The sequence below is a fragment of the Nerophis ophidion genome, linkage group LG28 (genome assembly GCF_033978795.1).
Source record: "Nerophis ophidion isolate RoL-2023_Sa linkage group LG28, RoL_Noph_v1.0, whole genome shotgun sequence".
Classification (NCBI taxonomy): Eukaryota; Metazoa; Chordata; class Actinopteri; order Syngnathiformes; family Syngnathidae; genus Nerophis; species Nerophis ophidion.
This window is the reverse complement of record NC_084638.1, coordinates 20,456,107-20,470,626: the sequence shown is the minus strand read 5'-3', so window position 1 is coordinate 20,470,626 and position 14,520 is coordinate 20,456,107. Positions and strand designations below refer to the sequence as shown.

Genomic DNA, 14,520 nt, shown 5'->3' with positions numbered 1-14,520 from the left:
TCCATCTTTGAACAGCAATTGTTTGAAAAAGGCATTTGGTCATTGATGCACTTATTGAGTGATAAAATTATTTTATTATTTGAAGATTTCATTAAGTGCGACCTGCAAATAAAAATAATTATAAAAATTAAAAAGGCTTTCATTCAAAATATTTGAATTACAGTATATCATTCTTTTTAATTATTTACTATTTCTTCTTTACTGTCTTTTCTCTGAAAAAAAAACATACTCATAACTTGAAAGTTTCCATTCTCCCTAAGGCAAAGGAGTTAATTTAAGAAAAATGACGGAATTGACCACTTAAAATAATTTTTAGGATGTTGTTTTGCAATTGAAGTTAATACTTGTTCGTTCTGTGATAGGGAAACAAAATAGTTTATTTTAAGAATGTATGAAAAGTAAATCTCTGTGGGATGATGTACAATATTGGCTTTTGCCTGACACTCCAAACTTTGACTGATATTGATGTTGTTTTGGGGATGTTAAAAAAGGAAAAAAAACATAAAAAATGTTTAAAACACAATACTGGATTCATTTTGTATATCCACAAATGTAAGTTTATAAAAAACAAAACCATCCTTCCATAAAAAAAATATGCCTTTTTCTCTCACTTTTATATTGCATACAGGTCTGGGGACATACATTAAAAAAAATCACAACACAATCATCATAATACAAAGTAATAACGATAATTAATAAAATAGATTATAGAGACCCAACAAATGATTCATAAAGTCACATATTTTAAAAGTGAATAAAAGACAACTGTTCAAATGATGTATAAAAGTAAAGAATAATATGCTCCCTGAAGTGGTCCAGAAGATGTTTCAAATGTGAACCAGTAAATATGTATATTATATAAAAAGGTGCTTATTGATGGGATTATTAACAATAAGAAATACAAATATGTAGTACTTTCAGATTTCAAACTATGTAATCTATAAATGTACGAGCATATTAAAAAGATTCTTACACAAACAACAATGACACACATGTTATATGTGCTGATGTTGTTAGAAAGAGAAGCGAAGTACCACTTCAACAGGGAAGTGCAGAAAGCTAAATCTGTGTACTCTAACCGTCTACAGGAACAGTTCTGCTCCAATGACTCTGCAGCCGTGTGGAGAGGATTAAGGGCCTTTACGAACTAAAAGCACAAAGCCCCCCAGGCCCTGAATGACCAAACTCTCGCTCAGGACCTCAACACACATTACTGTCGTCACGAACGTCCTTCAGCTCATCAAAGCTCTACCCTCCCCACCATAACCCCCCCCCCCCCCCCCCCCCCCAACTCCTGCACTACATTAAAGGACTTAAAGGACTCCAAGGTCATTAAAAGACTCCAAGAACATCACAGGACCTCACAAAAGGCCCTCTCCATCCAAGAGGAGGATGTACGACGGCAGTTCTAGAAGCTGAACATGCGGAAGGCTACCGGGCCTGATGGTGTCTCTCCCTCCACCTTGAGACACTGCGCGGATCAGCTGGCTCCTGTCTTCACTGATATTTTTAACACCTCTCTGGAGCTATGCCGCGTGCCGTCCTGTTTCAAGACCTCCCCCATCGTCCCTGTCTCCAAGAAAGCTCGGATCACAGGACTTAATGTCTACAGGCCGGTGGGGCTGAGGTCTGTGGTCATGAAGTGCTTTGAACGTTTGGTCCTGCCCCACCTCAAGGACATCACCGCCCCCCTCCTGGACCCACTGCAGTTCGCCTACAGAGCCAACAGGTCTGTGGATGATGCAGTGAACCTGGCCCTCCACTTCATCCTGGAGCATCTGGACTCCCCAGGAACCTACGCAAGGATCCTGTTTGTGAACTTCAGCTCTGCCTTCAACACCATCCTTCCTGGACTGCTACGAGACAAGCTCTACCAGCTCAGCGTACCCGACTCCCTCTGCAGGTGGATCAATGACTTCCTGACGGACAGAAGACAGCACGTGCGGCTGGGGAAGATTGTCTCGTACAGTCGAACCACGAACACTGGTACTCCTCAGGGCTGTGTAATTTCCTCCTGGCACTTCTCCCTGACACAAACTGCTGCACCTCCAGTCACCAGTCGGTGAAGCTGCTCAAGTTTGCGGACGACACTACTCTCATCGGGCTCATCTCGGATGGCGACGAGTCCGCCTGCAGGAAAGAGGTGGACCGGCTGGCGTCCTGGTGCAGCCTCAACAACCTGGAGCTGAACGCCCAGAAAACAGTGGAGATGATCATGGACTTCAGGAAAGTCACAGCCCCTCCATCCCCCCTCACCCTGATTGACTCTCCCACCCCCGTCTCCATTGTGGACTCCATCCGTTTCCTGGGCACCACCATCACCCAGGACCTCAAGTGGGAGCCGACCATCAGCTCCCTCATCAAGAAGGCCCAGCAGAGGATGTACTTCCTGCGGCAACTGAAAATACTGAAAGTGCCGACTGAAATGCTGGTGTAGTTCTACTCAGACATCATCGAGTCCATCCTCACCTCCTCCATCACCGTGTGGTTCCCTGGCGCCACAGTCCGGGACAAGCATCGATTGCAGCGCAATGTACGTGCTGCTGAGAAGGTGATTGGCTGCAAACTTCCACCCCTCCAGGACCTGTTCTCCTCCAGGACCAGGAGGCGTGTGGGGCGGATCACAGCTGACTCTTCTCACCCAGGACACAAAATATTCTCTCCTCTCCCCTCAGGCAGGAGACTACGGTCCATCCAGACCCACACCTCCCGGCATCTAAACAGTTTTTCCCGTCGGCCATCAGACACGTGAACAATAACAGGATCTGGTAGCTCAGTTACAGCTCATGTTATTCTATTCTGTATTATACGTCTTTTATGTTGCACGATTGCGCAAAGTAAAATTCCTTGTTTGTTAACCCATTCTCGAACAGTGGCAATAAAAACTTTTCTGATTCCGGTGCGGTGCAACTTGAATCCGTCGATTGGTATGTGTTTGTTTGGCATTAAATGTGGGTGGAAGGAAAGGCTGGATGCAAATATAGCTACAAATGAGGCATAATGATGCAATATGTACATACAGCTAGCCTAAATAGCATTTTAGCATCGATTAGCATGCCGTGACCATTGATATGTCTGATTAACACACTCCAAGTAAGTCAACTTGAATCAGTCCCTGTTCGTGTTGTTACACCCTCCGACAACACACTCATGAGGCATAATGTCTCCAAGATACAGAAAACAGACGAAAAAACGGAAAATAACAGAGCTGATTTGACTTGGTGTGTGTAATGTGTTTGAGAAAATGGCGGATTGCTTCCCGTTGTAACGTCACAGGTGAAAGGTCATTGCTCCGACAGCGAACAATTGAAAGGCGTTTCAATCGCCAAATTCACCCTTTTAGAGTTCGGAAATCGGTTAAAAGAACATATGGTCTTTTTTTCTGCAACATCAAGGTACATATTGACGCTTACAAAGGTCTGGTGATAATGTTACCCTTTAAAGTCTTGACAGCTTATTTCAAATCCTGCAGTTTCAATTGCTGCTGCTGTTCTAACTAGCACACTTGTGTTTCTCACACTGCTTCTTAAAAGAGAAACTTTCACCACACACACTGCAACTCAACACTTTCTCTCCTGAGTGTCTTCTCATGTGTGATCTAAGGGTTGATCGTTGACAAAAGCTTCTGTTGCAGATTGAACAGGAATGTAATTTTTCACCAGTGTGTGTTCTCATGTGTCTTTTCAAAGTCTGACTTTGTGTAAAACCTTTACCACAGATTGAACAGGAAAAAGGTTTTTCACCAGTGCGTGTTCTAATGTGTACTTTCAAATCATGACTGTGTATAAAACCTTTACCACAGGTTAAACAGGAAAAAGGTTTTTCTCCAGTGTGTGTTCTAATGCGTCTTATCAAATGTTGACTGTGTGTAAAACTTTTACCACAGATTGAACATATAAAAGGTTTTTCTCCAGTGTGTATTCTCATGTGTCTTTTCAGATAACAAGGTAATTTAAAGGTTTTGTCACAGAGAGAACATTTGAAGTGAGTGTTGTCAGTGTGACATGTCTTATCATCTTTAGAGTCTTCATCATCAGTGTAAGGAGAGTGTGACGTTGTGTCCTCACTATCTGATAGTGGAGCTAAGAGCTTGTCTGCTTGTGATCCTCCACAGTGGTCTCCATCAGCTTCTGTTGTCATGTGTTGTGTTGAGCTGCTGCTTGGAGGCTCCGCCCCTCCCCTCTCCTCACCTTCACCTTTGACCTCATCATCTTCACTCTTCACAGGGACACTAGTCACTGGGAACTCCACCAGTCCTTCAAGATGATCTCCCTCCTGACTGATGCTGTGTTCCTCCTCTTCCTCTTTAATGTGGGGGGTCAGTGAGTCTTCCTCTTCCTTTTTACAGGGAAGGGTCTGTGTCAAAGTGGAAAAGGAGACGCCAGAAGGTTCGTGGCGCCTGGTCTTCCTCTTTGATGGATCCTCCTTCACCATCCCAAAGCTACACTCCTGTTTTTCAGGCAGAAGTTGTTCTTCACAGACATCTGGAGGACACAAAACGACAAACATATTTGGGAAATGTCCAGATTTAGTTAGTAAGTTCACATTAACTTAAAAAAAAGTGATTATATGAATTGGCCAGAAAAGAAACACTGCTCTTTACAACATTATTCACAGGAAAATAACACAATTTTTTCGAGGGATTGGCAATATGGCCTAAAATCTACAAACCCTGTTTCCATATGAATTGGGAAATTGTGTTAGATGTAAATATAAACGGAATACAATGATGTGCAAATCCTTTTCAACCCATATTCAGTTGAATATGCTACAAAGACAAGATGTTTGATGTTCAAACTCATAAACTTGTTTTTTTTTTGCAAATAGCAATTAACTTAGAATTTCAAGGCTCCAACATGTGCCAAAGTAGTTGGGAAAGGGCATGTTCACCACTGTGTTATATCACCTTTTCTTTTAACAACACTCAATAAACATTTGAGAACTGAGGAAACTAAATGTTGAAGCTTTGAAAGTGGAATTCTTTCCCATTTTTGTTTTATGTAGAGCTTCAGTCATTCAACAGTCCGGGGTCTCCGCTGTCGTATTTTACGCTTCATAATGTACCACACATTTTTGATGGGAGACAGGTGTGAACTGCAGGCGGGCCAGGAAAGTACCCCCATTTTTTTTTACGAAGCCACGTGCTGAATGTGGCTTGGCATTGTCTTGCTGAAATAAGCAGGGGCGTCCATGAAAAATATGGCACTTAGATGGCAGCATATGTTGTTCCAAACCTGTATGTATCTTTCAGCATTAATGGTGCCTTCACAGATGTGTAAGTTACCCATGCCTTGGGCACTAAGGCACCCCCATACCATCACAAATGCTGAATTGTGAACTTTGCGGTTAGAACAGTCTGGATGGTTCGCTTTCCCTTTGGTCCGGATGACACGATGTTGAATATTTCTAAAAACAATTTGAAATGTGGACTCGTCAGACCACAGAACACTTTTCCACTTTGCATGAGTCCATCTTGTATGATCTCGGGCCCAGAGAAGCCGGCGGAGCTTCTGAATGTCGTTGATAAATGGCTTTGGCTTTGCGTAGTAGCGCTCTAACTTGCACTTACAGATGTAGCGACCAACTGTATTTAGTGACAGTGGTTTTCTGAAGTGTTCCTGAGCCCATGTGGTGATATCCTTTAGAGAATGATGTCGGTTTTTGATACAGTGCCGTCTGAGGAAGGTCACGATCATTCAATGTTGTATTCCGGCCATGCCGCTTACGTGGAGTGATTTCCCCAGATTCTCTGAACCTTTTGATGATATCATGGACCGTAGATGTTGAAATCCCTAAATTTCTTGCAATTGCACTTTATGAAACGTTGTTCTTAAACTGTTTGACTATTTGCTCACGCAGTTGTGGACAAAGGGGTGTACCTCGCCCTATCCTTTCTTATGAAAGACTGAGAATTTTCTGGGAAGCTGTTTTTATACCCAATCATGGCACCCACCTGTTCCCAATTAGCCTGAACACCTGTGGGATGTTCCAAATAAGTATTTGATGAGCATTCCTCAACTTTATCAATATTCATTGCCACCTTTCCCAACTTCTTTTGTCACGTGTTGCTGGCATCAAATTCTAAAGTTAATGATTATTTGCAAAAAAAATGTTTATCAGTTTGAACATCAAATATGTTTTCTTTGTAGCATATTCAACTGATTATGGGTTGAAAATGATTTGCAATTCACTGTATTCCTTTTATTTCTTACTCCAACACATTTTCCCAACTCATATGGAAATAGGGTTTGTATATTGCGATTAATTCCCTGCTGCCTGAGTGCAGCTGGGATAGGCTCCAGCGCCCCCTGTGATTTTAATGTCAGTTACTGATGTATAAACTTGGAGAAAAGATTAGGTTGTTTACAGTGTAAATCTGTTGTCTCCGCTATGACGCCATCTTGTGGTCGAATTTGCTCACTGCAAGTGCTGTGGGTTGAAAGGGTGTTTCCTTTAGTTTTGTACCTTGAGCCCGAAGTAAGGTTTCATTGATCTCGCCAAGCAACATTTGTAAGTGTAACCGGGGTTTCCACTGGATGTGAAACGGTGGCGCCACAGCAACAGACGTGTTCCGTTTTTTGTTTTCAAGTCAATGTGTCAGTTTCTACCACCTGGCTTCTATATTTAGCGGTTGACACAACAAGGCGGTTCAATTGAGCTAAAATCTGCTCGTGTGGGACAGGAAGTCATGCATAAACACAAAATAAATGATATAGTTTACTTTCAAAGTAAAAAAATCTGTTTAAGGCGGATGGTATTTTACACTTTGAAAAGTCCTAATGGACATGAAGTCAACTTGTCGAAAGTATTTCAGACTTAATTTCACCTTCTTGACACAAATGGACGAAAACATGCTGATTTTAAAAAGGTCCAAAATTAAAGAATCATATAACAGGCAAATCCTGGGCAACTATATGGGGGCCTGTACTTCAGCATTGTATTAAAATGACTATTTCCCTCTCCAACACTAAAGTAAGTGTCGCTAACACTACTGCACACTGGAAAATGTGTGGAGGAGAATTGTAAGTAGCCGAAACAAAGATTGTGAATGAGTGACAAGAGGCTCACTTTGTTCATGTAAGTCTACTGTGGAATTAACATCCTCAGGTGCTGAGAGCGATTCACAGAGTGAGACCTCTTAGTCCAGTTTAAAATCCACAGAACAAGAAGGAAACACTTGGACATAGCAATGTATTGATGACGGCAAGAATTAAGTTATTAGGTTTATTTTTATTTATAATCGGTCCCGGCCTATGATTGCATGAATATTTTTATGCCTCTGGACATCGTACTTAATCTTTTTTAATACCATTTAAGGACTTAATTTAGGCAAAGTCCATTGAATGACTTTTAATGCTTTTTGATGATCCACAGAAACCCTGCTAAAGCTCTTGAATTTAAAGTATCCAAGAACAAAACAAGTGCTTATTGCATTTTAACAAAACAGAATAATAAGTGATTATTACATTTTAACAGAAGTGTAGATAGAAACACGTTACATTAGAAAGTTCCTACATATAAATATTGTTAATGGAATTATTGAGACATTTCTAGAATGTATTAACGATTTTTACGAGATTTTGATAGAATTTAATACATTATAAAGCCGGCGTAGGCTTCACGGTGGCAGAGGGGTTAGTGCGTCTGCCTCACAATACGAAGTTCCTGCAGTCCTGGGTTCAAATCCAGGCTCGGGATCTTTCTGTGTGGAGTTTGCATGTTCTCCCCGTGAATGCGTGGGTTTTCCTCAGGGTATTTCGGCTTCCTCCCACTTCCAAAGACATGCACCTGGGGATAGGTTGATTGGCAACACTAAATTGGCCCTAGTGTGTGAATGTGAGTGTGAATGTTGTCTGTCTATCTGTGTTGGCCCTGCGATGAGGTGGCGACTTGTCCAGGGTGTACCCTGCCTTCCGCCCGATTGTAGCTGAGATAGGCGCCAGCGCCCCCCGCGACCCCGAAAGGGAATAAGCGGTAGAAAATGGATGGATGGATGGATGGATAAAGCCGGCGTGGCTCGGTTAGTAGGGCGGCTGTGCCAGCAACTTAGCGGTTCCAGGTTTGATCTTAGACACTGCCCTAGTGTCTTTGGCCAAGGTACTTTACCCACCTGCTTCCAGTGCCACCCACACTGGTTTAAATGTAACTTAGATCATGGGTTTTACTATGTAAAGCGCTCTGAGTCACCAGAGAAAAGCGCTAAATAAATATACTTCACTTCACTTAAAAGGGAGCCACATTTTTTTAAATTGATTTTGCCTATCAAGAACACACGTTTTTTTCTTTTTTATGCATTCTAAATAGTAAATAAATGTGATCAAAGGTCTGCTTACAATAAAGGCTATTAGAGTCGCACGATTCTGCCTACAAAGAACTTAAAAAGCAAGCATCCAAACATTTCCATTAAGGTTTTATGTACATGCAGTAGGTATACATGTCATCTAGTAACAGGTACATTTTCAAAAATATGTAATATTTACTTATTTTTGCTCTTAAGGGCAGTAATTAAAAAAAAAAAAAAAAAAACTCTTCACAATGTTCACTTTTTTTGTACAACATCACTGAATATTACACACTGCAGACTTCCTGAGAGCCATAAAACGTAATAAAACATCACTTACCGTACAAGGTCTGCTGTCACTGTGACGCAGACTGATAGAATGTTGTTATATTCCCGTTTAGATGAAGAATGACTCATAATCGTCGCACGAAAAAGGGGAGTGAAGCCAAGCGTCTTTTTGTGTGGTTCGCTATTGCCGGGTATAAATTGTCTGTCAAAGGGTACCAAATTGTCAAGAGTACATCCTCTTCCTTCTACTATCCAGGCACGATTCATGATTTGGCATAATCTTTCACTAGCACCGAGGCGAGAAAGGAGCTCACCAGCCGGTGATGTCAACATAGACACACAAGCTATAAATAGTTTGTCTGCGTTAGCACTTATAATAACAATATCACTAATACTTGGTTGGTATTCAAGCCACGAAATGCAAATGGAGTATTGTTGGAGCTTTTGTAATGGTTATAGAGCAGTGGTCCCCAACCTTTTTGTATCCGCGGACCGGTCAACGCTTAATAATTTGTCCCGCGGCCCAAGTGGGGGGGGGTCCTTTTTTTTTCTTTTCTTTTTTCTTTCTTTGTCATGAAAAAGGGACGTTTTTGTCATGAAAAAGGGAGGTTCTTGTGGTTGGTGCACTAATTGTAAGTGTATATTGTGTTTTGTATGTTGATTTAATTTAAAAATATATATATATATATTTTTTTTTTTAATAAAAATTAATGAAAAATTCTTCTGCGGCCCGGTACCAATCGGCCCGGTGGTTGGGGACCACTGTTATAGAGGACATTCGCTTCATTGCAAGTGGACTTTTATTTACATTTACAAGTTAGAATGTGATTTAAAATATATATATACATCGTCACATCTTTTATGATGATTGTGAACGGTAGAAAAAATTCCCCCCAAAAATTGCAGTTCCCCTCTAAATTCAAACGATTCGTTTTAAGACTTCAAGTCTATGAGCATGAAGTGATGAAGCCTACTTGGATGAGAGGACAATGGTCTTCTAAGACAAAGTGAAGAGTCCAGTTGTGATGGATTGAATGCCCTGAGAATAAAATGATATGTGGATGTTGTGCTTACTTGGACTGTGATGAAGCTGTGAGGACTCAGGTGGTTTGTCTTCATGCTCTTCAGTCTTCAGAGAGACAACAGTCAGTGGAAACTTGCTGAGATCAGCCTCCTCCTGTCCTAGAAGACACTCTTCCTCCTGAGTGATCCACACTTCCTCCTCTTCCTCTTTAATGTGAGGGGGCTGCTGGACGTCTGTTGGGTAAATAAGTAAATAAGATGAAGAGAGAACAGAAATAGTTTTGGACTGACACTGTCAACAAAATTACATTATTTGTGTTCTTTTGTGTGTTGTGTCAAACTGTGAAGCAAAACAACGAATAAAAAAGGGAAATACCTCCTTTTGTCCTAAAATTAATTCAAAAGTGGTACAAAAACAGACTTGGAAATTTGATTGGGGGCAATTTGAAAAGTTTATAAATACGAGGCAGCATTGATTGAGGCATTCTTAACTTTACACTCACTGATGTAAAGTGTGTAAATATTTTATTGTGTATATGGTCTATGACACCTAAACTTTATCTCTAAACTTAACCATAATCTTTCAATGACAGAGTCATTACCATAACTTCAATATCGTGGACATTTTTAAAAAATAATTCCAAAATCACTTAAAAAAACATTCACGGTATGTTTTTGTCAGCATGCAAAATACTTTCTTGTGGTCTTTTTATTGGCTCGGCCAAATTTAAACTTTTACCAAAAACATGTTTTAGTATGTGCTGTGCTGTTTTATGGAATATCTCCACCAACAATTCTTCTTTAGGAATTGGGAGATCATCTACGACACGTTGAAGGAAAGTCAGCCACCTTTATGCGTTGTATAATAAATCAAGTGTTGACTACTTTGGTTATTGAAAATAAATGTTTACTTACACTTATTGATGCATGTAGGTCAGAATCAGGAAGTACAATAACATCTTAAGTTAGATTTGATTACAGCATAAATGTATTCGGTGAGTGTGTGAGTTTTGTGTAAACATGTTGATACAGATTTACATCTTCTTGGGGACTGGAACACAGATATGTCCCGAAAGGATGCACCCATTTTTAAAACCTTCACTAAGCTGTGCCACCAACATTGTCTCACTTGGCTCATTAAGCAAACTACCAGGGTGAGTGAGTCCTTTTAAACCTTCATAGACCCCGTTGTTACTTTTGACCAGTCTAAGATCACCACAAGTGGAACTACTGTATGTGGCTTAAGTGATCATTCCATCATTTTCTGTACCCTTAAAGAACATAGAACCGAAGCTGATGGCCACAAAACAAGCAAGGCCTAGACTAGCAAGGCTTTCAATGACAAACTGGCAAATTAAGACTCGCTCTGTACTTGCAAGTACACAGGTTTTTGGGTCAATTCCTAAACTCAGAAAAGCAAATAACTTCACAGTCAAAGTGGTGACAATATTATAACAAACAAAAATGAGATTACCTATCTTGACTGCATCATAGAGACTAATCTCACCAGTGAAAAAATGACTACTAAGGTAGTCAAATAATCAACTGACGAATTCTGTTCTTACTAATGTTGTCCCAATACCAATGTTTTGGTACCGGGACCTGTAGCACAATGAAATTTGATACTTCTCTAAATAAAAGGGACCACAAAAAAGTGTATTATTGGCTTTTTTTTAAATAAACAAATCTTAGGGTACATAAATTTGATTGGAGGCAATATTGTTTTGTCTAGATACTTCCATCTTATTGCAAGTTTGTCGTCAAATAAAATAGTGAACATACAAGACAATTTGTCTTTTAGTAGTAAGTAAACAAACAAAAGCTCCTAATTTAGTCTGCTGACATATGCAGTAATATATTGTATCATTTATATTCTATTGTTTTGTGAAAATTATTAAGAACAAGTGGTAAAAAAAATTGATTATTAATCTACTTGTTCATTTACTGTAAATATCTGCTTATTTTCTGTTTCAATATGTCCTATCTACACTTCTGAAAAAAATTGATAATCACTTATTCTTCGGTTCTTTGATACTTTATATTAGTTTTGAATGATACCACACATTTAGGCATCAATCCGATACCAAGTAGTTACAGGATCATACATTGGTCATATTCAAAGTCATCATGTGTCCAGGGACATATTTTCTGAGTTTATAAACATAATATAATTTTTTTTAAATGAAAAATGATGTGACGCCAAAAGATGTTGATGAAATCATAGAGCTAGTACTTTTTAGAGGCGGTATAGTAACGAATATGATTCATTAGTATCGCGGTACTATACTAATACCAGTATACCGTACATTCCGAGTTCTTACATAGTAGGATCACGCCGCTGGTGGGTATAATACACTTAAGACTCTAACACAAGCACTCGTTTAACCCCACTTTGACAACAGAGTTCATGTTTGGTACCGTGACGCCTTAAAAGCCCTGAAAAACAAACTCCAGACAGCCCAAAACAAAATGATCGGGCTTCTACTCAACCGTCCATCTCGGGCTCACCTTTCCGCCAACCATTTCCTTAACATGGGGAGGCTCTTGGTGGCCGACAGAGTTCATCTTCTTGCAGTTGGTCTGGTGTACAAGACACACCATACCACTAAAATACCCATATACCTGTCTAGATACTTCCAAATATATTCACCATTATAATACCAGAGGTAGTTGTACAAATCACAATCAACCCAGATCACACTACAAAAAAGGTTCTAATTAGTTTGCCTGCCAGACCACCAAAATGTGGATCTTCCTATCAATAGCCATAAAGGAATGTAAATGCCTTACTTTCTTCAAAGCTGCTTTGAAAATACATTTTAGCTTGTAACTTGGAATAGAAAAAGCCTTTCACTTTTTTTAAATTGTATTTTCTAGCAGTATTTGTGTACTTTAAATGCTACTTTCTACATAGTACTGTGTTCTGTGTGAGCTACACAAATATTACATCTAAAAACCATCTCAGGCTTTCTTGCAGCAGTGAATGTGTACCGCGATGAAAGTGTACCCTTCCCTATGCGAACTTCTCATAACTCCTTCAATCAATCAATAACACATTGTTACAAACTGAGAGGAACATCAACCTCAAACTGTCTCGTTTGCATGAATAATCCAAATCAAAGCATTGCATCATCCCCACAAGACAAAGCATATTCCTGTTGAAGAAGAGTGTTAATAATGAAATATAAAGTTAGTAAAGATGTGAGAGTAAGAAGTAAACAAACCTGTTCTGTGTAATACAACTTGATGTTTCTTGAAAACAGCGTCCGGTAGTTGATGTTGTCGCTCCTTCTCCTCTTTTGTTGGACAAAGTTCCTCCTCATACTTTGCTATGGCTCTTTCGCACATTTTCACACAATCACAACACTTTACACTCACATTTGATCTCTACTTAGCGATGTGTTGATAACGTCCGCGTCTCTTTGTTAGCAGCTAACAAGCTAAGCTAACTAGCACAAGACGCGATAAAGGCGCTCAGACTAATGTATCCGGATACAAACAATGACTAACATAGTATCATCTACTAAACGACATATATGCGTACATGTATTTAGGCCTTCTCTGTCAAACGCCATTTTGCTTTTTACTCCTTCGTCTTCTTTGGATTTCCAGCAGACTAGTAGAGCATCTTAGGCCTCCACAGCTTCTTAACGGGACTTCTTCGTCCTGTCCTATGGTCCATACTACATTCTACAGTACAGGAGGACGCGCTATCAACCTTTCCATGGACCACTTCCAACTTGGCTTCGTCGTTCGTCTTTTTTTTTTGTTGGTTCAATGGCGGTTAGGATACATGGAGGGCACTAGGACCGCTCTTTGTGGCCGCAGGAAGAGCAGCAGAAAGTTTCCCTGGAGAAAGAAATAGGTGAGTGACTAAAGTTTTTATTGTATTTTAATTTTAATTTATATATACATGTGCTTGAGCATATTCAGTTAAAGACATCTAATAAACGAATAAAAACAGTATTAATAAATGTTTATTTAAATATATATATATATATATATATATATATGTATATATATATATATATATATATTTATTTATTTATTTTTTTTTTTCATTTTTTCACCACAGGCTGTGCTTCTAACATACTCCTAATACGTTTTTCCTATTGTTCTTCTTTTCTTTAATATCAATCAGAAGTGTCACCAGGACGTCCCCTGGCCCTAACACTCCATGAAGGACATTTACGGGCATTGACTTCCGTCTTATATGGACATTCACATGGACATTGTTAACATCCATATTATCAACCTTTCTGTTTGGTCCTTGTGTGCCAGCTGTTTAATGGCAAATGTTTTTGAAGAAACTGCAAATGTTCAGTTTTGCACATTTTACATTGATCAGGATTTATTTTATTTAAGTATGACGTTTCGAGCAAGCGCTCTTTTTCACACTGCTGTGGTGGTGTGTGCGGACCTTTGTTTCTTTCTTGTTCTCGTAAGTGTTCCCTTTTTGATCCAGCAAACATCCCAATTGTTTTTAAAACAAATTAAAATTCCCCCTATGTTTTTCACACTTTGAAAAAATAAATGTATGGTTGAAGAATACAATTTTCTCGTGATTATGGTTGAATAGAACTTACAGTAAGTGCAACAGTGGTCTAGTGGAGGTGTAAAGTAAATTTTTCTAAGCATTTGGGCATTTTTAAAGCATTTTTAAAGCATTTTTAAGCATTTTTTTTAGTCCCGGACTGAAACAAGGGAAACCCAAATTTTATAAGGGACACCAAAAATGTTCCATCTGCCCGCGAGATGGGCTTCACGGTGGAAGAGGGGTTAGTGTGTCTGCCTCACAATACGAAGGTCCTGCAGTCCTGGGTTCAAATCCAGGCTCGGGATCTTTCTGTGTGGAGTTTGCATGTTCTCCCCGTGAATGCGTGGGTTCCCTCCGGGTACTCCGGCTTCCTCCCACTTCCAAAAACATG

At 39.8% G+C, this 14,520-nt stretch overlaps 1 protein-coding gene across 2 annotated transcripts in view; it reads right to left on the bottom strand.

The window, feature by feature from the left end:
• Positions 1-1,292: 1,292 nt before the first annotated feature.
• Positions 1,293-14,520, bottom strand: part of LOC133545409 (gastrula zinc finger protein XlCGF57.1-like) — a 53,191-nt gene continuing 39,963 nt past the window's right edge. The window contains exons 1-3 of one of the 2 annotated variants that reach the window (XM_061890974.1): positions 12,817-13,423; positions 9,644-9,826; positions 1,293-4,484 (exon numbers count right to left, since the gene is read on the bottom strand). In XM_061890974.1, coding sequence (XP_061746958.1) covers positions 3,493-4,484; positions 9,644-9,826; positions 12,817-12,940 — 1,299 coding nt within the window. In that variant the 5' untranslated portion in view covers positions 12,941-13,423 and the 3' untranslated portion in view covers positions 1,293-3,492. Of the gene's footprint in view, positions 4,485-9,643; positions 9,827-12,816; positions 13,424-14,520 lie in introns of those variants that run through there. The other variant, XM_061890973.1, reaches the window with a different exon arrangement.